General features: G+C 56.0%; 1 protein-coding gene across 1 annotated transcript in view; it reads left to right on the top strand.

Annotated features, from left to right (window-relative positions):
* BICRA (BRD4 interacting chromatin remodeling complex associated protein) overlaps positions 1-24429 on the top strand; it is an 85566-nt gene that overhangs the window by 45980 nt on the left and 15157 nt on the right. The window contains 4 exon segments of the mRNA XM_074306915.1: positions 20797-20898; positions 21621-21666; positions 21756-21798; positions 22083-22148. Coding sequence (XP_074163016.1) covers positions 21626-21666; positions 21756-21798; positions 22083-22148 — 150 coding nt within the window. The 5' untranslated portion in view covers positions 20797-20898; positions 21621-21625.

Below are 24429 nucleotides of genomic sequence, written 5' to 3'. Positions count from 1 at the left end.
AGGCTGGGGCCCCTCGGGGTCACCTGCCACTTTAGGTGTATAATGGGGAGCGGAGGCTGGGGCCCCTCGGGGTCACCCGCCACTTTAGGTGTATAATGGGGAGCGGAGTCCGTGGGTATGCTCCAGCTCCGACTCCCCCCAGGGACTCCGGAGGGTTCCAGAGCAGCCATCCCCCATGGAGCCGGCTCCTGCTCTTTGATGTGTCGTGTTTGGAGGCAGACAGCCGCGCAGGTGGAGCTGGTGATTGCTTTCGGTAATTGAATAAAAAGCGCTGGCATGGGAACTCGGCGTCTGTCTGGAGACTCCCTGACAGCATCCTGGGAAGGCGCAGGCGGGTGACGGGCCCCGTTCCCGCGGGGTTCCGACTTCTCCCCAGGAGTTGGGGGGGGGCCGATGGAGCTGTGTCAAAGACTTGGCCCAAGGAGGCCCGGAGGCCCCGGGGAGAGGGACTTGGCCAGAGCCACACAGCCAGGTGAGATTCCCGCCATCTCTGCCGGTGCTCACCACCCCATGGCCCCTCTTGGCCGTGCATCTGATTGCAACAGGGCCGAGGATGGACGGCCTCCAGGGCCGGCGCTCAGACTTCTGCGAACCTTTCCCAGCTCTGAGTGGCGTCAGCTCCGTTGGCCCAGCAGTTCAAGTGCTCTGGTCAGTCCTGAGTTTGAATTTGCCCTTGGACTCTTGCTGGCTCTGGGACCCCTTGAGGAAGTCATTTGACCCCTTTGGCACTCGGTTTCCTCATCTGTAAAATGGGGATAATAACATCTACCTGCCGGGGTGATCATCTGGCTTCAGGGAGGCAAACTCTAATGCGTCCTTGAAGTGCCAGTGATTAGTCTTATGGATGTGTCTTGTATTTTAAACCACTTATTAGCTCTTATCCTTAATTTTATTATTAATCATATCTTAATATGGTTATTTACAGATGATATAATATCAGTTAATGAAAACCGATGACAAAGTAGCTCCTTTGCACACCGCATTCTGTGTCCTTGTCCCCCCATCTGTCTACTGGGAGGGAACAAATGCCATTTCCTTGCTCTGCACTGCCTTGGAGCCTTTTTCTGTTTACGTTCTTTCCCCGGCTCTCCTCCCGTAGCCTTCGGCCCATTCAGGCAGGGCCCAGCATGTTTCTCTGGATTCCTCACATCCAGCGTTTCTGATGGCGCAATAACGTTCCCTCCTCCTCCAAAAATCAGCTTTGTCGGGGAGCCAAAGGCAATATAGGAGGTGGCCCCCGACTCCCAGAAGCTCCGGGCCTACCTGGGTTTGACACAGATGGAAAAGAACCTGAGAAGTCTGCAGGACCTAATTCTGGGCAGAACAGAGCTGGCTGCCCCCCCAGGTCAGAGCAGGAAGTGAGCGGTCTGGGCGAGGTTTGAGTGAAGGAGAGGGCATTCCAGGTGTGCAGAAGCACAATGGAGGGGAGCTCAGCTCGGCTTGGGGGAAGGAGGCCAGACTGGCACAAAAACCGGGGCGGAAGGCTGAGCTGTTTGGGGGGACCAGACTGTCAAGCTCCAGAAGGAGGTAGGGAGTCAGAGTTGTTTCCTGAGCCTTGTCAGGGGCAGGGGACCCACAGGTGAATGGGTAACCTGTGCACAATGGACTGGAAGCGAGCTGGAAGCTGGATTCAGACCCCGATTGAGCAGTTGTTGGCCGTGTGACCCCAGGCAAGACATTTCAGGCTTCCCAACTCTTGTTCGTCATTGGCTAGCCATTGGGTAGTTATGGGGAAAGCATTTTTAACTTTGTAGCATTGAGGAAATGTGATTTATGATTCTCATAAGGCAGCACCTGAGTTCATCTCTCACCTCCATGCTTTTGCACAGCCATACTTACAGTGCCCCCCTTCTCATGGAATCCCCTGCTTGTTCCAGGGCTCCAGAGGCTGTCAGATTACTTCCTTTTTCCTTATCCACGTTCATGTTTCCCTCTGGAGAACGGGAGTTCCTGGAGGGCCAGGGATCAGCACTTTGTGCTTCTGTATCTTCAGCATCCTAGCACGGGGCCGGCAGACCAGGGAGGTGTCTGCTAAATGCCAAATTAAATGGGGCAACTGGCCCAAATGGAGCTCCCCACCCCCATCCCAGCGCTCATGGGCTATATCTCTTCCCCTTTCTGGGCCTTATTTTCTCCCATGTGTCAAGTGAGAATCTCAAAACCTTCCTTTGCAAAATAGGGTACGGAGGATCGTCTCCCTCTTGGACTTGGGAGCTTTTTATCCCCTCTCTAGCATTATGCAAATGGAGCTGTCATTCAACTTGGCCTGACCCTGGGTCTGCTCTGCCCGGGCCCCCTGGGGAAGACAGAATTAAGCCATCAGCTCTGGAGGGGAGCGGCTCTACCCGCCAGATACAGGCCTCCCTCCCGGGCTCTGGGGGGCTGGAGAAGGGGTCTGCCCCTGGATTGCTCTCACTTTGGGGGAATCACACTGAGACATAAGTACAAAATTCTGTAGTGAGGTGGGGAGACGCACACGTGCACACTCCCACAATCCCTCCCTCCCTCTCTCTCTTTGTTGTCTGTCTCTTAGTCTCTTTCTGACTCCCATCTCTGTCTCTTTTTCACTCTCTTAATCTCTTTCTGTCTCTCTGACTCATCTTTCTCTCTTTCCTCCGTTTCTCTCACTCCTATCTCACTTTGTCTCTATCTGTGTCTCTTTCATTCTCTTCTCTTAATCTCTTTCTGCCTGACTCCTATCTCTCTCTGTCTCGCCCTCTCTCATTTCTTCTGTCTCTCTTTCCTCTCTCTGTCTCTCTTTGTCTCTTGCTTTCTCAAAAGTCTTAGTGAAGACCACATTAAGACTTTTGGGCCCCTTACACCTACAAAGTGGATTAAAACAGTGATTTCCTGGGAAGGATCAGGTGACCAGTTCCAGGGCTGCAGTAAGAGGAGGAACCAGGAAAGAGGAGATCTCTGACTTGAAGAAAGAAGCTAGGGATACGAAGGGAAGTGGCCATTCTGGGGGGAGAAATGGTCTGTGCACAGGCCCAGAGTACAGAAGGAAGCCTGGCTGGTCCCCTGCTTTGGCTGTAAATGAGGCAGCAGAGGAGGCGCCCCTGAAATCCCGAGAGATGGGATGGGGGGAGTATCTTCCAGTAGTAAACGGGCCTTCGTATGGAGTAGGATCTGTCCTTGTTCTCTGGTCCCAGAACCAGGAGTCGATGCAGGGAGAGACGGGATTAGGTGGGAAGGCAGAATTAGGCCCGACGCCTGGGGGAGGGAGGACCCCCTTCTTAATGACATCCAAGAACAGAAGGGGGAGACAAAGCTGAAGGAGCCCTGGGGATTGGCCCCTCAGAGAAGGAGACTGCAGCTCTGGCCTTTCCCTGGAGGCTGATTTCTTACTTATCTCTTCTCTTAGTGTCTGTCTCTCACTCTTCTCATTTCTGGAGGGGAGGGGCTGTGGCTGCAGAGTGCTACATTCCCTTGGCCCACCGGGGCACTGTACCCTCTTACGCGGCTGCTATTTTCCTATTTTGTTACCAGTGGCTGGGGGTGGGAGGGCCTAGCTGGCAGTCACTCTGATGTGAAACAAGGCGCCAGCCACACTTTCATTTCCCAGAGGCAGTCGCCCGGCCTGCACTGGGAGACTGCGGATTCTTCCTCCTTGAGGGTCTTTTTGGGAGGCTGGTCTAGAGCCAAAAGGAGATCATGAGGGAGCTTGACAAATTGTCCAAGGTTAGCGGGGGGCCTGTCTGGAGGAAGATTTGAACCCAGGTCTTCCAGCTTCCAAGTGAGTGCTCTGGCCATTGGGCCTGGGGAGGATTCGGGCGCAGACCAGAGGGCCCCTCGGAGGCTCCACTGGCACCCAGAGACTCTAATTTGGCCCGAGGCCTTCCTGGAGGCCCCCGTGACCCCCTCCCGCCCACTCGCACTGGGCAGGGGCCACTTTGTTTCAAACCTTGCCAGTGACCGGCTGTTCCTGCAGAGTCTGCCCGGAGTTTTATGAGCATCAGCGTGTTCCCGAGGGCCGCGGCTGGAAGCCGGTGTTCTGGCCAGTTTGCTCAGGCCTTTGCAGTGAATCAGAAGTGACCCTGGCATCGGATCCCAGAGCCTCAGCTAGGAAGCCGGCAGGAGCCCCCGAAGGAGAAAGCCTGGTCCAGACCCACCAGAAGGCTCCAGGCCCACGGGGGGGGGGGGGGGGGGGTCTCCTTGCTAGAGTCGGCCTGTTTGGCCCGATTGGACAGGAGGATTCCCCCCTCTCCAAGCCCCTCTCCCTCCTCCCGTTTGCACTCCTCATTCTGATCTTGGAGCTAGCGGACGCGGGGTGGAATCCGGGCCCCAATGCCCAGGCCGGGCCAGCCTCCAAAGCCTCAGTTTCCTGCTCTATAAAATGGGGCAATTGCACTCGCACTCATCATCCCAGGCCCGTAGGATGCCGAAATCCCAGTTTTTTGAGCTGGAAGAGAACTTGGAGACCATTGGATGAGATGCCGTGATGAGGAGAACAATCAGTCCGTAGAGTAACAGATGTATCGCAGTGCTCTGTGAGCCCTAAACTCTGTCGATCACGTCTAGCCTCCTGATTTTACACGGTGGGAAACTGAAACACCTTCAGCAAAGCGACTGATTTGCAGACAAGACGCAAGGCAGCCGGATAGCCGTCCAGTCAGGAAGGCCTCAGGCACTGGCCGGCTCTGTGGCCCCGGACAGCTGCCTCAGTTTCCTCATCTGTAAAATGAGCCAGAGGAGGGAATGGCCACACCTTCTGGTACATCTGCCAAAAAACCCTCCAAAAGAGGTCACAAATTATCCAAGGAGGGATTTGAACTCAGACCCCAGCTCATGGAGGGAGAAAACATAGAACAACAGCCTCTCCCAGAGGCCTGGGCTCTTGCTCTGTCACTAGCTCTTGATCTTCCTGCGCCTCAGTTTTCCTCATCTGTAAAATGGTAATGGGACTAACTGAGCTCTCCCTGAAATTCGTGCCAGCTCTGGAGATGCTGTGTCCCCATCATGGCCCCTTCCCTTCCCCCTCTTTACAGATGTCCCCCCAGTGGCCCGGGGCTCTCCAAGGCCTGCTCCCCCCCGCCCCCTTCCTTCTGACACCCTTTACCAAGTCTCCCCCCCCTTGTAGCATTGAAGGTGGCACGATGTGCCCACGCTTGGCAAAGAGTGCCCTCCACGTGGGAAATGAGGGCTCCTCTTTCCCCGGAGGTCTGCGGGTCACTAACTTGGGGGTGTCTGATGGGAAGGGCAGAGCCCCCGGGGGCCCAGCCCGGCACAGGGTACCGACTCGCTGCATCATTTTTTGGCTAAGTCCAAGGTGCCCGCAGCCCAGGGTCCCAGGGACGGGGAGGGGGAGAGCCGAGCCAGAAGCCTCTGGGCCGGTGGGGGATGGGGGAGGCTCACTGGAGCCGGGCCCCTCAGAGGACCTGAGCAAGTCTGGGATTTTTCCTCCTTATGACTTTTGTTCTAACGGTAATGGAAAAGGCCGGCCTTCCCCAGTGCGCCTCCCTTCCCCCCAACTAGGAAAAGCAGTTAAAAGCGCCGGGAGTGTGGCCCCAGGGGGCCAGTGTGGACCGTTCTGCTGTCAGTTACTCAGAGTGTGGAGCGGAGCCGCTGGAGGGATGGGGTGGTTTTGGTCTGACCCCTTTTGCAGAGAAGGAAACTGAGGCAGCGTGGTTCCCCAAAGTCCCAGGCGGGCCTCTAGCCACTGACTTTCTCTTAATTCTCCCCTGCTCCTCCTTTCCTTCCCCCCTCCTCCTCCCAGAATCCTGCTCCCTCCTTTTCCCTTCCCCCGTCCTCCCAGAATCCTGCCCTCTCCCCCTCCTCTTTCCCTTGCTCCTTCCTCCTCCCAGAATCCTGCTCCTTCCCCCATCCCCCATCTTTGTCCCTTCTTCCCATCCCCCCCCTCCTTGCCAGTCTGCCCCTCCCCCGGCCTAATCTTTCTCCACTTCCAATCTGGTTTTTGCCCTCCATCCCTCCCGGCCCCCTCCCCCTTTGCTCTCCTCCTTCCAGCTCAGGCTCAGGGAATGTCTGGAAATGATTTCCATGAAACTCCTTGAGACATGGCCCAACAGGGGCCAAAGGGAGAGTGGGGAGGGGGAGCCCCCGGGCCTGGAGCATGTTGGGGAAGACTTCCTGGCCCCCACCCCCAGCCTGCATAGAGCAGAGGGACCTGTAGGCTGTTAGGAGGGGAGGGAGGGTGGGGGAGCACCGCCGGCAGCTCGGCTTTCCTCCCCCTTTTTCTTATTCTCGCGTTCTTCCCTTCCTCATGGCTCAGAGCACTGGGCCCCAGGTCTGATTGACTTCAGGCACTTACGTCGCAAGGCTGGCAAGTCCCTTTACCTCCCACTGCCTCAGTTTGTTCATCTGTAAAATGGGCATGCTGATAGCACCTCCCTTCCAGGTAGTTGTGAAGTGTCCTGCAAACCTTGGCGTGCCACACGCACGCACGCAGGCTGTTTCTATTTATGCTCATGTGACCTTCCTGGAGCCATCCCGTGGGGGGGGGGGGTTCAGTCCTCCGAATCGTGGCTGCCCTTTGTGACCCAGTTCGGGGTCTTCTCGGCGATTGGCTCGTTCCTTCTCCGGCTCATTTTATAGATGAGGAGCCTGAGAGTTCGCTCCGGGCCTGGGTCTCAGGGGAACAGACTGAGGCCGGGGTCACCGCTGGCAAGGAGTGTTCTCCTGATAATAACAAAGCAAACCTCACCCTCTGGATGGAGGCGTCCTTCAGACGCCCCCGAAGGCAGCCAGGCACTGCTCTGAAAGCCCTTTGGGAGACAGTTCTCTTTTAAAAATTCATTATATTCCAAAGTGCAATGATGGCGGCTCTGCACTCGGAACCCAGCCCACTGCTAAACGCCAGAGTGGGGGCGACACAAGCAGTAACCGGGATTTCAGTTGCCGGGGACCCCAATGATGTTGGGGAGACCTCACTGTTCCATGAGTTTGTCGAGGGGTTCTTGGTCCGGGCTGAAAGAAACATCTCCTGCCTTCGGGGAACTTCCACTCTTATGTCCACATAAACGCAAAGGTGGAGCTAATCCAGGGGGGCTTCCTGGAGGAGGAGGAAGGCGCTGATGGCAGCCTGTTCAGAGCTCAGGAGACGGGAGACCCGTACAGGAGAGGTCAGAGGGAGCCCCCAAGGGGGGGCCTGATCTTAGTTGGTGAGAACGGCTGATGAGCTGATGTGGAGTCGGGCGCAGGCTGGGGCGCAGCATTGGACCGGGCGCACCGAGTGCTGGTCTTGAGGCTCAAGAGCCCCGAGTCCGCTCGGCCGCTTCATTTCGGGGTCACCCTGGATGGTCCCTGCAGCGGGGGCTCTTTGGTGGCTCCGGAATCGATTCCCTCTTATTCCCCACAGAAGCCACGCAAAGCTTCTCTTCCTTCCTTGGCCCGCCCCTGCGCCCGTGCGCCAGAGCCCCCCTCCCCCCTCGGCTGAGCACTCCCTGGGAGCTCCTCCTGTCCCCCAGCCTCTGACAGGGCCGCCACGGCCCCCGCCTCCAGGAGCCGGCTCTTACAGCCACGGCCCGGAGTCCGTGCTCCCGGGTCTTCCGGGACACTGCCTCAGTCCCTGGCCGGGCCGAAGTACAGCCGGCTGCGGAGCTCCCGCCCGGCTGTGGGACCCCTACGGTGCGTCGCGGAGCCCGGGACCAAGTCTTCTGTGACCGACCAGTGTCCGTGTTCTCCGCCCGGGCCCATTCCCTGCACCTGCTGCCCTCTCGTGGCGGCCTTCTGCCTCCGCGAGGCACGTGGGGTGCCTGGGCACTCAGGCACCTGCGGAGGCCGGCGCTTCCTCCTTGTCCCCCGCCCTTGTTGGTGGGTGATGGGCTAACACTTGGTGGTGGTGGAGCCCTGGAGGGGCGGCCCCGGGGACCTCGTTCGGAGCAGCAGCAGATCCACCCGCAGCCATTCGGGCCTTTCCGGCCTCGGGTTGGAGCCGCGCCCTCCTCCCCGGGGAGCTGCTTTCTCCCACAGCTTTTTGATCATGGCCGCCCCCCCCCTCCCCCGTCCCACGGAGTCTGTCCCGGGACGCGGGGCCCTCGGAGGGCGTCCGGACCGGGCTTCGGAGCAAGGTTAGGGGGGGCAGGAAGGGACCTTCGAGGACTTTTTACAGAGCCGGAAGTGTCGTTCAAGAAAGTGAAGTGTCTAGTACAAAGGCGCACGGTGGGGGGAGGGGCGGGGTTTGAACTCGCGTCTCCTGGCTCTTTGATTTCTCCGGGGCCGCTCGGAGCACAGTAGGTGCTTTATGGTGACTGGCGCGGGAGCGGGTCCGCCTTCCACCAAACCTAAGAAAACGGTGTATCCTCGGCCGGGGACAGACCCTGGAGCCTCTCACCGCCCACAGAAGAGGCCGGCCTCGTCCGACCTGGGAGCCGGCATTCCAAAGGAATGGCGCGCTATCCCCTCTGGCGCCCCCTAGCGGCTGGTGCTGCGCCTTCCCATCTTCCCATCAGCCACTGCAACAGTAAGGCCGGACTGCTTCGAGCTCCGCGCTGATGTTCCCGGCCGGTGGGCGCTTGTTCTCTAGCTTCTTACCGCCATCTTCTCCGTCCCCAAATGCTTCTCTGACTGGCGCCGTGGCACCCCTCCCTCTTCCCGCCCTTGCCCCTTGGGGGGCCGGGCCCAGCGGGGGTCTCGGGTCAAAAGCCACAAGCCATTTGACAATTGGCCGCAGCCGCTCTTGGGACCGCCCCCCAGCCGTCCATCATGCCGTCTTTTGCAGTGCATCAGGTGTGGCGGGCCACCTCAGAACTACCCTGATTTGCCTTTCTCCCGTTATTAGTGATTTGGAACAGTCTTTCATGCGGTTTTTGATAGTCTGAGATTCTTCTTGAGAACACCAAGGGTCCGGAGATGGGGAACCTTCTAATCTAGAATGGCGGGCACCTGAGCCCTTAGAACCTAGAGCGGCGGGCACCGGGGCCCTTAGGACCTAGAACAGAGGGCACCGGGCCCTTAGAACCTAGAACGGCGGGCACCGGGGCCCTTAGAACCTAGAACAGCGGGCACCGGGGCCCTTAGAACCTAGAGCGGCGGGCACCGGGGTCCTTAGAACCTAGAGCGGCGGGCACCGGGCCCTTAGAACCTAGAACGGAGGGCACTGGGGTCCTTAGAACCTAGAACAGAGGGCACCGGGGTCCTTAGAACCTAGAGCGGCGGGCACCGGGGTCCTTAGAACCTAGAGCGGCGGGCACCGGGCCCTTAGAACCTAGAACGGAGGGCACTGGGGTCCTTAGAACCTAGAACAGAGGGCACCAGGGTCCTTAGAACCTAGAGCGGCGGGCACCGGGGTCCTTAGAACCTAGAGCGGCGGGCACCGGGCCCTTAGAACCTAGAACGGAGGGCACTGGGGTCCTTAGAACCTAGAACAGAGGGCACCGGGGTCCTTAGAACCTAGAGCGGCAGGCACCGGGGCCCTTAGAACCTAGAACAGAGGGCACCGGGGTCCTTAGAACCTAGAGCGGCGGGCACCGGGGCCCTTAGAACCTAGAACAGAGGGCACCGGGGTCCTTAGAACCTAGAGCGGCGGGCACCGGGGCCCTTAGAACCTAGAACAGAGGGCACCGGGGCCCTTAGAACCTAGAATGGCGGGCACCTGAGCCCTTAGAACCTAGAACGGCGGGCACCGGGCCCTTAGAACCTAGAACGGAGGGCACTGGGGTCCTTAGAACCTAGAACAGAGGGCACCGGGGTCCTTAGAACCTAGAGCGGCAGGCACCGGGGCCCTTAGAACCTAGAACAGAGGGCACCGGGGTCCTTAGAACCTAGAGCGGCGGGCACCGGGGCCCTTAGAACCTAGAACAGAGGGCACCGGGGCCCTTAGAACCTAGAATGGCGGGCACCAGGGCCCTTAGAACCTAGAGCGGCGGGCACCGGGCCCTTAGAACCTAGAGCGGCGGGCACCGGGGTCCTTAGAACCTAGAGCGGCGGGCACCGGGCCCTTAGAACCTAGAACGGAGGGCACTGGGGTCCTTAGAACCTAGAACAGAGGGCACCAGGGTCCTTAGAACCTAGAGCGGCGGGCACCGGGGTCCTTAGAACCTAGAGCGGCGGGCACCGGGCCCTTAGAACCTAGAACGGAGGGCACTGGGGTCCTTAGAACCTAGAACAGAGGGCACCGGGGTCCTTAGAACCTAGAGCGGCAGGCACCGGGGCCCTTAGAACCTAGAACAGAGGGCACCGGGGTCCTTAGAACCTAGAGCGGCGGGCACCGGGGCCCTTAGAACCTAGAACAGAGGGCACCGGGGTCCTTAGAACCTAGAGCGGCGGGCACCGGGGCCCTTAGAACCTAGAACAGAGGGCACCGGGGCCCTTAGAACCTAGAATGGCGGGCACCTGAGCCCTTAGAACCTAGAACGGCGGGCACCGGGCCCTTAGAACCTAGAACGGAGGGCACTGGGGTCCTTAGAACCTAGAACAGAGGGCACCGGGGTCCTTAGAACCTAGAGCGGCAGGCACCGGGGCCCTTAGAACCTAGAACAGAGGGCACCGGGGTCCTTAGAACCTAGAGCGGCGGGCACCGGGGCCCTTAGAACCTAGAACAGAGGGCACCGGGGCCCTTAGAACCTAGAATGGCGGGCACCAGGGCCCTTAGAACCTAGAGCGGCGGGCACCGGGCCCTTAGAACCTAGAATGGCGGGCACCTGAGCCCTTAGAACCTAGAGCGGCGGGCACCGGGCCCTTAGAACCTAGAACGGAGGCCACCGGGGCCCTTAGAACCTAGAGCGGCGGGCACCGGGGCCCTTAGAACCTAGAACGGAGGGCACCGGGCCCTTAGAACCTAAAGCGGCGGGCACCGGGGCCCTTAGAACCTAGAACAGAGGGCACCTGAGCCCTTAGAACCTAGAATGGAGGGCACCGGGCCCTTAGAACCTAGAGCGGCGGGCATCGGGGCCCTTAGAACCTAGAACGGCGGGCACCGACCTAAAACAGCGGGCACCGGGGCCCTTAGAACCTAGAACGGCGGGCACCTGAGCCCTTAGAACCTAGAATGGCGGGCACCGGGGTCCTTGGAACCTAGAGCGGCGGGCACCGGGGCCCTTAGAACCTAGAACAGAGGGCACTGGGGTCCTTAGAACCTAGAGCGGCGGGCACCGGGGCCCTTAGAACCTAGAGCGGCGGGCACCGGGGCCCTTAGAACCTAGAACAGAGGGCACCGGGGTCCTTAGAACCTAGAGCGGCGGGCACCGGGGTCCTTAGAACCTAGAGCGGCGGGCACCGGGGCCCTTAGGACCTAGAACAGAGGGCATCGGGGCCCTTAGGACCTAGAACGGAGGCCGCCGGGGCCCTTAGAACCTAGAATGGAAGCCGCCGGGGCCCTTAGGACCTAGAGCGGCGGGCACTGGGGCCCTTAAGAATGGCGGGCTGGAGGGCACCTGGGGCCTTGTTGTCAGGATGGGTGAGTGAAGCGTGTTTCCTGTGAGTCCGCTCTTTTTGCATGGCGCTTTCTGCCTCCCCCCAGATCCCCCCGGGGCCTCTGGGGAGTCTCTTATAGTGAACAGCCTTGGAATCAGGAAGTCTTGGCTCCGGGTCCTTCTGCCGCTTCCCAGCCCAGGGGGTGACTTTGGCCCAGGTCCCTCCCCTCCCTCAGTGCCTGGCAGAAGGTGAGCCCCGGGGAAAGGGAGCAGCCCACCTGGCTGTGGAAGCTCATCCCCCTTGGCTCTTGGGGCGCTGGGTGCGAGCCTGGGAGACCAGAGCCGGGCGGGGTTCCTGACCACACTCAGAAGTCTTTTCCCTTGAGGACTCTGTTGGAAGCAGGGGGAGGCTGGGCGTTCCCGGAAGGTGCCCAGGATGCGGGCACCTCTGGGGGATGGAGGGTAATGCACCTGCCCTAAAGTCTGTCCCTGGGAGGGAAGAACAAGGGGGGGGGGTCTAGGTTGTGGTCCCCTTTTCTAGAATGCCTGTGGTACGTTTAAGATGAGCCGTCGGCTGGCCGACTCGCTCCCTCCCATTGACGTCCTGGGGCTCCGCGATAGGAAGATCTGGGGGTCTCTGCTCCCCACGAGGCTCAGGTGGAGTGGGGCCGTCCTGCAGCTGGCCGGCCGACAAGGGCGACTCGCCTCCCGCCGTTGGGACTGGTAGAGGGAGGGGTGGACTCTGACCCCAAGGGCCCTTCCAGGGACAAGCCCATGATGCAGGGACTCTCCCAGTGCAAATGCCGGACTCGGCTACGGACAGTCCCACACAGGGAGCCCCGGGGGCCAGAGAGACCCCCGCTTCTGCAGCCCTTAGAGCAGGGGTGGGAAAAGACTTAGAACAGGGGATGTCAGGAAGGATCTTAAATCACTGAACATCAGAACAGAGACCGAGACTGTGCAAGCTTACAGGGCTCCTCAGCGCCTCATTGTACAGATGGGAAATCGGTGTCGGGAGGGGTGGTCCCTTGCCTAAGGTCAGGGGCAGAGCTTCAGCCTAGAACCTTGGTCCGCTGGCTACTGGTGCGGGGTTCCCTCCACCCTCTTGAGTCCACGACCTTGGAAGGAGCCATGTCCATGAGGAAACATCCCTTTTTATGGCTCCTAAAAACTTGAGATTGAATGCCATTGTGAGAGAAGGCCCAGGGGCCCTGGCCTGCCCGGAGGCTGCTCGGTTCCCTTTGGGTCAAGCTGAGAGCCACCAGCTCCCGTCCTCTGCCTCCCAGCTTCCTCGGAGTCACCCCCTGTTTGTCTCAACTTTGGCTGGTTTGCAGGGTGTCTCGCACGTGGGACTGGGAGGAAGGTCTGTCTCAGCTCTCTCTGTGTCCCCACATGTAGTGCAAGCCTGCCCCACGGTCGTCCCCGCTACATGTTCAGTCACAGACTGGCCAGCAAGCTCACCTTGGCCCCCTTCTATCCAGTTCTTGCTGTCCCCTGTTCTAAGGCCCCTCCCAGCCCTGACATCCCCTGTTCTAAGGCCCCTCCCAGCCCTGACATCCCCTGTTCTAAGGCCCCTCCCAGCTCTGACATCCCCTGTTCTAAGGCCCCTCCCAGCTCTGACATCCCCTGTTCTAAGATCCCTCCCAGCTCTGACATCCCCTGTTCTAAGGCCTCTCCCAGCTCTGACATCCCCTGTTCTAAGGGCCCTCCCAGCTCTGATATCCCCTGTTCTAAGCCCCTCCCAGCTCTGACATCCCCTGTTCTAAGGCCCCTCCCAGCCCTGACATCCCCTGTTCTAAGGCCCCTCCCAGCTCTGACATCCCCTGTTCTAAGGCCCCTCCCAGCTCTGACATCCCCTGTTCTAAGGCCCCTCCCAGCTCTGACATCCCCTGTTCTAAGGCCCCTCCCAGCTCTGACATCCCCTGTTCTAAGGCCCCTCCCAGCTCTGATATCCCCTGTTCTAAGCCCCTCCCAGCTCTGACATCCCCTGTTCTAAGGCCCCTCCCAGCCCTGACATCCCCTGTTCTAAGGCCCCTCCCAGCCCTGACATCCCCTGTTCTAAGGCCCCTCCCAGCCCTGACATCCCCTGTTCTAAGGCCCCTCCCAGCCCTGACATCCCCTGTTCTAAGGCCCCTCCCAGCCCTGACATCCCCTGTTCTAAGGCCCCTCCCAGCTCTGACATCCCCTGTTCTAAGGCCCCTCCCAGCTCTGACATCCCCTGTTCTAAGGCCCCTCCCAGCTCTGACATCCCCTGTTCTAAGGCCCCTCCCAGCTCTGACATCCCCTGTTCTAAGGCCCCTCCCAGCCCTGACATCCCCTGTTCTAAGGCCCCTCCCAGCCCTGACATCCCCTGTTCTAAGGCCCCTCCCAGTTCTGACATCCCCTGTTCTAAGTCCCCTCCCAGCTCTGACATCCCTGTTCTAAGGCCCCTCCCAGCTCTGACATCCCCTGTTCTAAGGCCCCTCCCAGCTCTGACATCCCCTGTTCTAAGGGCCCTCCTAGCCCTGACATTTCCCCCTGGTCAGAACCTTTCTTTTTCTTCTGGATTTGCTCAAACAGGAGGGTTCAAGGTCCTGATAATGTAGTAACTTTGTTTTATTCCTGACTTTGGAAATGTTCCATTTTCTGCCTTTTTTTCCCACACTGGGCCGAGCCAGGGAATAGTAGGTCCCTCACAGTTGCCATCCTGCAGCTGCACCCCTGGGGTCCGGGGTCTGCCGTCTGCCCCTCCCTTCCCCCAGATAAAAGACATCTCCAGCTAAATCCAGGAAGTCTGTCATGGTGGAGAGGCTGGCTGTCCATACAGTGGACTGGAAAGGACCCTGGACTCAGAGTCAACAGACATTATTTTGTCACCTTATAGATTGGGGGGCAGAAGGGACAAGTGCCCATTGAATCTTTCCCCTCCTCTCCCCTTCCCCATTTTGCAGATGAGGAAACTGAGGCACAGAGCAGTCATTCAGCTAAGAAATTGCAAAGCCGGGACTGGGAGCCAAGGACGTTCACTCGAGTCAGACCATGCTCCGTGGCACCCTGGCCAAGTGACTCCCCGGGAAGCTTCCCAGGCCTTGCCCTTCCTAAAACTTCCCATCTGCCTTTTCCTACGACAAAATGCCTCCAGGCAGGTTTCTGAATCCTAAGGGATGAATCCCAGGTGGAGTGATGGACTGGGGATTGACTTTGGAGTTAGAATTCATTTCTGCTGCTCCTTTTTTCTGCCAAATGGAAGGATTAGAGTGGGCCATTTCAGGCTTAGGGGGCCTTCTGAATCCCATGCCTTAGCGTCTGACCCTGTGAGACAGGTGTGGTGGGCTCTGGGCTGCTCATCAGTAGGGTTGATACTGAATGGTATAGTGGGCAGGGAGCTGGCCTAGGAGCCGGGCAGAATCTGACTGCCTCAGGCCCAAGCGGCGATTCCATGTAACCTCAACCTCTCGGGTTCTAGCACGAACAGTCATTGCAGGGAAGATAGATTTGCCATGGTGGAGGGAGATCCCTGTGTACGTATGACCACAGGCCCAGTCCGGTTCCCTCTGCTCTCCGGGGTATCCTGCCGATAGTTTGTGTTTGGTTGGTACGGTGTCTGCTTCGTGGGATGGGGGGCTCTTTGAGAGTAGGGACTGTTTTTTGTGCTTTTCTGTACTTAACACAATCCCTTGCACACAGTAGGTGCTTAATCCATGCTTTTGACTTACTGACTGATGTAGTCCCTTAAAATTTACAAGACTGGTCGAGAGAGGTCAAGTATTATTAAAATGGGCCACAGCGGTGGTTTTGGTGGTGAGTGCACAAGAGCTTCGAGAAAATTCGCTTTATTTTTTATTATCTTTTCTGTGTCTCCTCCCTCCTCCATAACAGGGCTAAGGACAATGCTGGGCACATCTGTCAGTGGGACTAGGGTGTCCGAGAATTGTGATTCCTCTTGGCTGCTGGGGGAACCTGTTAGATGGCTGGGGATGGGTTCGAATTCTGACTTGGCCATCCAGGTCTCTACCTCATGATCTGTCCCTCTCCAAAGTATGAGCCTGTCCTCTTCCCCTCCTGCCTCCCCCTTGTGCCGACACCCTTGTATGTCTTGTTCACCGGTGCTCCCATTAGAATAAGAGCTTTTTGAAGAGGAGCAGCTAGGTGGCGCTTAACACTTAACACTCAGACACTTAACACTTCTTAGCTGTGTGACCCTGGGCAAGTCACTTAACCCCTGCCTCGGGGAGGGGAGGGAGAGCTTTTTGAAGGCAGCTGCTGTTTTACTTGGGATTTGTGTTCCAAGCTTTTAGTAAATGCTTAATATGCTGACTAGTAGATTCTGACCTCATACACCAACTGTGTGACCTTGGATTAGTCACTTGATTTCTGTTTGCCTCTGTTTTCTCATTGTAAAATGGGAATAAGAACAGCACCTACTTTGCAGGTTGTTGTGAGGATCAAGTGAGATTATCATTATGAAGTACTTTGTACAATGCCTGGCATTTAGTGGGTGCTTATTAATGTAACTATTATCAATCCATATCCTACTTTCTGTGTATCAGTCTGTCTCAATTATCTCCCCTCTCATCTCCCCTTTTCTCCTTTCTTTCCCTCTTCCCCTTCCTTCCTCCTTCCCTTCCACCTCCTCTCCTCTGCTCTCCCCTATCTTTTTATGCAATCCGGAGCAAGTCAGTTCTCCCCTCTCAGCCTCAGGTTCCAAATTGGCCGAGTGAAAAATTGAACTTGAGGACCTCTACGATTTCTTTTTGGAGGCTTTGCTGAGATGAACAGCTCTCCATACAGGGTTGTTCAGGGGTACACTATGTCACCCTCCATTGAGAGATGATGGTACACAGAGCACTGAATGTAAATCAGGAAGCTTGGGTTTGAATCCTGCCTTTGCTACACCTCTCAGTGTTAGTTTCTTTCTTTCTTTCTTTCTTTCTTTCTTTCTTTCTTTCTTTCTTTCTTTCTTTCTTTCTTTCTTTCTTTCTTTCTTTCTTTCTTTCTTTCTTTCTTTCTTTCTTTCTTTCTTTCTTTCTTTCTTTCTTTCTTTCTTTCTTTCTTTCTTTCTTTCTTTCTTTCTTTCTTTCTTTCTTTCTTTCTTTCTTTCTTTCTTTCTTTCTTTTGCAGAGGTAATTGGGTTAAGTGACTTGCCCAGGGTCACACAGCCAGGAAGTATTAAAGGTCTGAGATCGGATTTGAACTCAGGTCCTCCTGACTTCAGGGCTGGTGCTCTATCCACACTACTTATCTACCCCTCAGCGTGAGTTTCTTGATCTGAAATAACAGGCCTCCCAACACCCTCCAGAAGATAAAATATATGTTAACCCTCTGTGTGACCCTGGGCAAGTCACTTAACTCCTGTTGCCTCAGCAAAAAAAAAAAAAAAAAAAAGTATGTGTGTATTTACTTTTTAAAATGCGTTTCATTATTATCATCAGCCCACTTTTACGCCACACTTGGGTTTGAGAAGCTGATTGACGCGGTCAGGGGAGAGCTCACCGGCAGACTCGGCTTCCAGCTCCAGCTGGGCCATAGAAGTGGCTGTGCGACCCTGGACAAGTCATTTGATTTTTGTGTTCTAGGCCAGAAACTTGGCCTACAACACTCCCAGGACAAACTAAAATGTGACTGGGGACATTTAACAAAATAAATAAACATCCAGAAGAAGATAGATCATGGGAACCTGTGGCTTTCTGAGCCAGTGCGTGTGGGCTGGCAGAGAGCCTCACAGGCCCTTCAGTGGCCCTGATCCCTCTGCTTCCGGAAGGGCCTGGAACCTTCCAACAAGGGGTTGAGCTGCTTTGGCAGAGGGAGCTCCTCCTCCCCCCCCCCCCCCAAGTCACCACCCTATCCCATTTTGTCAAGACCTTCCCATATATTCCCATTTGTTTTGATATAGTATGTCATCTTCACAACAGGGGTTAGGTGGGGGGAGGGGGGATGTGCTATTATTGTCCCCATTTTACAGTTGAGGAAGTGGAATCTCAGCCAGGTTAAGTGGTTTGCCCAGGTCCATGGAGAAGGGAACAAGTTCCCCTCAAATTCAAAGGGATGGCTTAAGCTGATGCACTATCTGGGGCGCCATCTGGTGGCTTAAGCTGACGCACTATCTGGGGCGCCACCTAGTGGCCCTGATGAGGATGGATCTCTAAAGCGGAGCAGGCTGCCCTTGTTCCGGACACACCCCTTCTTCCTGCCCTTTTCTGGAATCTTCCATATCCCATGCTTGCATTCCCCTGGTAGGTCTCAGGCGGCCCTCCGGCTAACTAGTAGTTAATGGCTCTGCCTGTGACACCAGAGATAGAAAATGAAGATGTACCTGATTTAAAACCTGTTTCTTCTTCGAGAACCCATGACTGCAGTGCCGCAGGGATCGGGGAGGGTATGGTCCCCAAGAGCGCCTCCCCTCTCTTCTGTTTGCCTCCTTGGTGCAGAGTCACTCCCGTCTCCCTCCTCCACTGGGCTGGGGGCTCCTTGGGACTCACGCCTGCTTTTGTCCCTCTTTGTATCTCCCTGCTTGGCAGAGCCCAGAATGCTTACTGCAGGTAACTCAGGTGACCCTGAGCACGTCAGCCTTTCTCTGCCTGTTTTATCCTCCATAAGAATGATCTAAAAATTCCTTCCAGATTCCTTCGGCCTTTAAATTCCCTTGTCACCCCTCAGGCCCCTGGGCTGAGACCTGGTGGAACAGCTGCCACCTCTGACCCTGAGACCCAGAGGTCATTTATTTCCTAAACCCTTTCTTGTCCTTGGGTGTATCACTGAAGGCTTTTCCTTATATGCCTTAGACCAGGGGTTCTCAAACCACTGCGCGGGGTCAGGTGCAGCCTCTCAGGACGTTTATGGGCCTGCCAGGTTATGGCAAATGGGCTGAGGGGCGGAGACAGAGTGGGAGCTTTTGTTTTCACTATAGTCCGGCCTCCCACAGTCTGAGGGACAGGGAACTGGCCCCTATTTAAAAAGTTTGAGGACCACTGCCTTAAAACCATAGTAAAGATCTTTCTTTGGCTCGTCTGGTTATTCTGACCATCCACCCCCACCTCATCCAAGCCTCTTACCTGCAGTTAAAGACTAAGAAGCATCCTAGTCTCTTTTCATGAAGAATGGGTCAGGACTGGGCCTTGGGCCTTGGGAGAAAGACATTGCTTTATTAACCAGAGCTGAGTTCTTTACACTCTCATCCTCTTCTGCTAGGGGCCTTCTTTCTCTGAATTTCTCCTCTGCCTCTGTGTGACTGACAGCTGGAATACTTTGGATTGGCACCCGTGCCACCTCAAGAACTCTTAGTGCTAGAGAATCCCCATCTTGGACTCAAGTCCAAAAGGCATGATGGTACAATGGACAGAGCCCTGAATTTGGAGCGACAGGTCTTGTATTTAAATCCCAGCCGCATAGATTTTGGCCTACAAGGGGTTCAACCTAAGTCTTTTTCCTTATCACCAAAATGAGCAGTTTGTGCTAAATGACCAAAAGCCCCTTCTAGTCTCTGGATCTGTAGTCCTCAAGTCACATCACTTCTCTGGGCCTCAGTTTCCCCATCTGTAAATGGATTGGACTCAGTGGCCTCATAAGTTAAATGGGTCAGGTCACAGCTAGTGAGTGATTTAAAATTAGTGTGGATCCCAGAGGCCCTCGGCCCAACCTCATTGATTCAGAATTGGTGTGGACTTCAGAGACCCTCGGGCCAGCCTCTTCGTTCCACAGAAGGCGGGAGTAGAAAGGACTGGGCCAGGATCACGCGGCTGGTGACTGGGCCCGCTGAGCCACCGGGAGCAGACCTGTGTTTGCTGGAGAGGCTGGGCAGGCTTCAGAACACCGGCTGATGTGTGTCCTCTGCTCCTCCCATTCAGTTCTTCCGCCTCTGATCATCAGTCCCTGATGTATATGTTCAGATCATGGGAAACCCTAGGAAGAGGGAGCCACAGAGAGAGCTAATGACCCAGGGCTGGTTAGCATCTTGTGAGGTCAAAGAGAGGACAAGAGACTCACCACCTAGGTGCTGGCTGCTGTCCTGTTGTGGAAGGTGCCCCTCAGGGGCCCACGGGGCGGGCTTCCGTTTGGGTGGCGAGATCTCCTTTCTGCACGAGATCGCTTATCACCCCAAAGATGCAGATAAAAGACTAAAATAAAGGAATAGGACACAGACAGTCTTGAGGATGAGGAAGGAAGAAATCTTCCGGCAGAAGTGGGGGGCTGTTGGGGCGGAATGGGGCATACTTTGTCCCTCAAGGCCAGTGTGTTATCTTGTTTTTTGTAAATATGACGTTTTACAACATAAGATTCAAGGATAGCAGTGGGAAGGGTGAGTAAGTTGTTGGCAAGTAATAGCAGATACATATAAAGTACTTTTTATATAGAATAGAAAAAAGAGAAAGTCAAAGTATTCTTTTTGGCCAGGTTGTGAAGTTCCTGTGTGAACAAAAACTATTCCTGATACTATTAGAGCGGTAAGATGAAAACAAAAGTCAGATTTTAGCTGTACTGTACCAGACAGGAGAGGAGTGTGGGGTAGTGGTTAGTTAGCCTCCAAGAAGGAAGGGCATGGGTCAAGTCTTTGCCTCGGATACATCCTGGCGTTTGTGACCCTGGATAAGCTATTCTTCCTCTCGGGGCTGGAAGAGCTCTGAGACTGTGAGCTTCTTGAGGGAAAGAACTGCTTCGCCCACTGCCTGGCAGGCTGCCTCCTCAGTTGCAGAGAAGGGGCTAACCTGCATAGGTCAGGTGCATTTCCTCACCTGGGAATTGCCTGTTTATGTCAACAGGATCACAGGGCCAGGCCGTGATGGTTCCGTGGGAGGGACAACTTGCTAAAATCACAATTATAATAATTATAAAAATAATAATACTCCCATCCAACCCCCTCCGTGAGACGCCATGTTTCTCTGCACACGACTGTTAGGCCGCTAACGTGGATGCACTTTATCGCACGGACTCGCGCCTTGGCCCACAGTCACTCTGGATGGGGGTTTCATGCTCACAATTCCAGTTTGGTGATTACAGTGAGGGGAGACCCTTCTCCGGTGCTGGTTGTGGCTGAAAAACTCATCCTTGGATGGCCACCCTCAGGCAGGGAGACTGGCCGTCCTTGGTCTGGCTCCTGGTGACCCACCTCCATGCTCGGCCTTCCCGGCTTAGTCTGGTGGGGAGAGCCGGGACTGGGAGTTGAGAGAGAGACCCTTGGGGAGGGGCGGGGGGGGGATTATTTTTCAGAAATTCATTCAGAAAAATGAAAAGGTGTTCACTATTCTAAGGGCCCTCCCAACTCCAATGTCCCCTATTCTAAGACCCCCCTCTCCCCCCCCCCCCCCCCGGCTCTGAAATCCCTGTACTAAGGCCCTCCTGGTTCTGATGTTGTGTTTTAATTCTATGTCCTTAATTGTTTTATGAATCCCATTAGGAGGAAGAGACAAGGGGGAGGTGGGGGTAGTGAGGGGCTGGAGCACAGAGAAGGGCGCCAAGCCGGCCCCACATCTCCCTTCCCCCATCACGTCTGACATTCTCTCTTTCCCTGTAGCTGGCCCCTCCAAGGAGACTCCCCAAGTCCCCAGCGGGGGGCTCAGCGTAGACCTGGAGTGGAGACCCCTCTCCTTCCCTTCATGATTCGATAGTAGCTCAGGTAATTGGGGCAGTGGGGGTGGGGGTGGGAAGGACAAGTCACCCTGATGCTCTCCCCACATTGGCCGTCTCTCCACGGGTACAGATCGCAGTCCTCTGGATCTTTGGCCAGTCATAGTGGTCAGGGGAGGTCAGGCCGTAGGAGGCCCCTCTGGCCACCTCCGAGAGGTGTGTGTGAACTGAGCTTGGAGGCAGAAGGCCAGGGTTCTAAAGGCTTTGGGGTCCGGGATCTGGGTTCCAGTCCTGGATCCTAACTGTGACCCTAGGCAAGGCATTCCGCCTCAGTTTACTCCTCTGTAAAGTGAGAGTTCACAGCCTCTTATGTCTATGGTCATCCTGGGTCCAGAGAGCCCCTGCCCCCTGGGGACAGAGCTGCCGGTGGGGGGTGGGGAGTGGGGCAGGCTTCTGCAAGGGGCCGGCTAATAGGGAGGCGTGTGTGAGTGTGTAATGTGTGCGTTTGTGAGGTGGGATCTGCCATCATCTCTGATTGCACGCCCCCCCCAGTGGCCAAAACACACGTACATGAGCCCCTGGGCGTGGGGTAGAGGTGTTCTGGGGCTGCTGGGATGTCCGCGCACAAAAGCTGCAGCACTAACCCTCTCTCTCCCCTCTCCTTCCTTTTCCCCTTCCACTCTCCCCCTCCCCCTTGTCTCCCCTTTCTCTCCCCTTCCTCCTCCCTCCTCCATCTTCCCTCCCCCTCTCTTTTATCCCCTCCCCCTCCAGTGGAGATGGATGATGAGGACGGGCGATGCTTGCTAGACGTGATTTGGTAAGTTCCCCCATTCCCCCCCCCCTTGGGTAGGTGCCCGTTTTCCATCCGTCTCCCACTCAACACGCATTTGTCTTTTTTCCTTACAGTGACCCTCAGGCCCTCAACGATTTTTTACATGGATCAGAGAAAGTAAGTCATGGGGTCAGGAGCCTTGGGGCCTTTGGGCAGGGAGCACAGCCAGGCAGGGGGCTAGCTGGATGCACAAGCTGGGGGTCTCCCTTTCCTGGTGCCCTCCTTCCGAAGGGCATGGCGGTGAGCTTGCCGGCCTAACTCTCCCTGGAAGATGCAGCATTATTGGCAGACCAGAACCACGGGGACCCCCAGCTAGGACAGAGCAATGCTGTAACTTAGGGGACGGGCCTCCCTACCAGACCTTTGACCTTTGGCCTGCCATCGGGTGGGTGTCTTTACAGATTGACAGCGATGACCTTTTGGATAACACGGGGGAAGCCACAAGTGCCTTCTTTGAAGGGGCTGGGGTGAGTGGCCTGGGGGGAGGGTGGAAGGATGGGAGTGGGCGGTTGGGAGTCCTGGGGAGAAAGGAAGGGGTGGCGGCCCAGCCCCCCTTCCCAAGGAGGGAGCCACAAGAACGAGAAGTCGGCCAGAGAGGAAGATGAGTGCAGATGGCGGCCCTCGGCTGAGGGAAGGGCTCAGCAAGCTCGTCTGCAGGGAGCGCCTCGCAAACCTTAGCTTGCTCCAGTCATGACTGGTGTAATTATGGCAAATCGAGCCCATGAGGAAAAGAACCTTACCGTCATGCTCTCTAATCCGCAACCCCGAGTTTTGTGGGACACGGAGGACAGGGGTGCCAGAGGGGGCCGGCAAAGCCGGAATTCGCACCCTGCCTCAGGCACTGACAGTGGGAGCTCCAGCAAGTCATTCTCCCCAGTCTTAAGTCTCTCCTGCAAGAGGAAAAGTGTGGATTCTGTGGCTCCTGAGGTCTCTCTCAGCCCTAAACACTTTGGCCCCCGCATTCAGGGCCTGTCCCAGCAAATTGTCTGGGATAAGTCTCCCTGGTTCCTTCCTGTGTGTTCATCAAGGATCATTCAGATTTTACATACATGAGAAAGGAGGTGTGTCAATCTGCATTAATTAAGTACCAGCTGTGTGCCAAGCATTGTGTTTGGGGTTTAGCACAGAAGGAGAAAATGAATCTTCAAAGAGCTTGCATTTTATTGTAATTGATAGGTACTTTAAAAAATCTATTCAAAATTAATATAAACATAAGGTTAAAAAGCAGGATGCTTGTTAGCAATTGGGGGCCTGGGAGAAAAATTAACTTGAGCTGAATCTTAGGAAGCCAGGGATTCTAAGAAGCAAAGAGGGAGGACGTTTTCCAGGCATGAGAAATGGCCACTGCAAAGGCATGGTGGTGGGAAGTGAAAAATATGTGAAGAACTGCCAGGAGGCGAGTTTGGCTAGAATTTATAGAATGGGGAAATGGGAGTCATGTTTAATAAGTTTGGAAGTGCAGGTGCCTTAGTAGTACAGGGCCTTAAGGACCGAAGTTTGGAATAGCAGGCCGGGGCCAGGTTGTGCAGGGCCTTAAGGACCGAAGTTTGGAATAGCAGGCCGGGGCCAGGTTGTGCAGGGCCTTAAGGACCGAAGTTTGGAATAGCAGGCCTGGGCCAGGTTGTGCAGGGCCTTAAGGACCGAAGTTTGGAATAGCAGGCCGGGGCCAGGTTGTGCAGGGCCTTAAGGACCGAAGTTTGGAATAGCAGGCCGGGGCCAGGTTGTGCAGGGCCTTAAGGACCGAAGTTTGGAATAGCAGGCCGGGGCCAGGTTGTGCAGGGCCTTAAGGACCGAAGTTTGGAATAGCAGGCCGGGGCCAGGTTGTGCAGGGCCTTAAGGACCGAAGTTCGGAATAGCAGGCCGGGGCCAGGTTGTGCAGGGCCTTAAGGACCGAAGTTCGGAATAGTAGGCCGGGGCCAGGTTGTGCAGGGCCTTAAGGACCGAAGTTCGGAATAGCAGGCCGGGGCCAGGTAATTCAGGGCCTTAAGGACCGAAGTTTGGAATAGCAGGCCTGGGCCAGGTAATTCAGGGCCTTAAGAACCAAAGTTTAAAAGCCCCCCCACCTTGCCCACTGTGCTGTGATGTGCGGTCCCTATATCCAAGTCCTCTCAAATGCCCAGAAATTACGATAGAGAAGCACAGCGTTCCCAAGCAGTCATTAAGCCTTGGGTTTCTTGTTTCCTGATCTCAGAAGAGCATTCGCTTCTCTCTCCCTGCAGTCTCCTCGTTGTCAGTCACAGCTCCCATCTCCATAGCATAGCGATCAAACCCATGACATTGGCGGAGGAACAAATGTTGGGCTTGGAGCCAGAATGGCTTGGCTTCTGATAGATCCCTGGGCAAAGCCCTTAGCCCTCTGAGCTTCAGTTTCCCCATCTGTAAAAGGGAATGGGTAAAGCCCATGGTCTCCAGTGTACATTTGTTGTGAGGCTCAAATGACACAGCCATGTTGGAGGCTTGAACGGTTTTACAGGGGTCCCCCCCCCCAAGATCAGCTCCTGTCATGAACAATAATAACAATTATTGGGGCAGCTAGATAGTGCAGTGGATAAAACACCAGCCCTGAAGTCAGGAGGACCCGAGTTCAAATCTGGTCTCAGACACTTAACACTTCCTGGCTGTGTGACCCTGGGCAAGTCACTTAACCCCAGCTGCCTCAGGGGGAAAAAAAAATTAATGATTATTAATCGTTAATTATCACTCCCATTTCAGAGAGGAAGAAGCCGAGCCCAGGGAGTCACTCAGACC

This window comes from Sminthopsis crassicaudata, chromosome 3 (assembly GCF_048593235.1).
Source record: "Sminthopsis crassicaudata isolate SCR6 chromosome 3, ASM4859323v1, whole genome shotgun sequence".
Lineage (NCBI taxonomy): Eukaryota > Metazoa > Chordata > Mammalia > Dasyuromorphia > Dasyuridae > Sminthopsis > Sminthopsis crassicaudata.
This window is presented reverse-complemented; position numbering and strand designations above follow the sequence as displayed.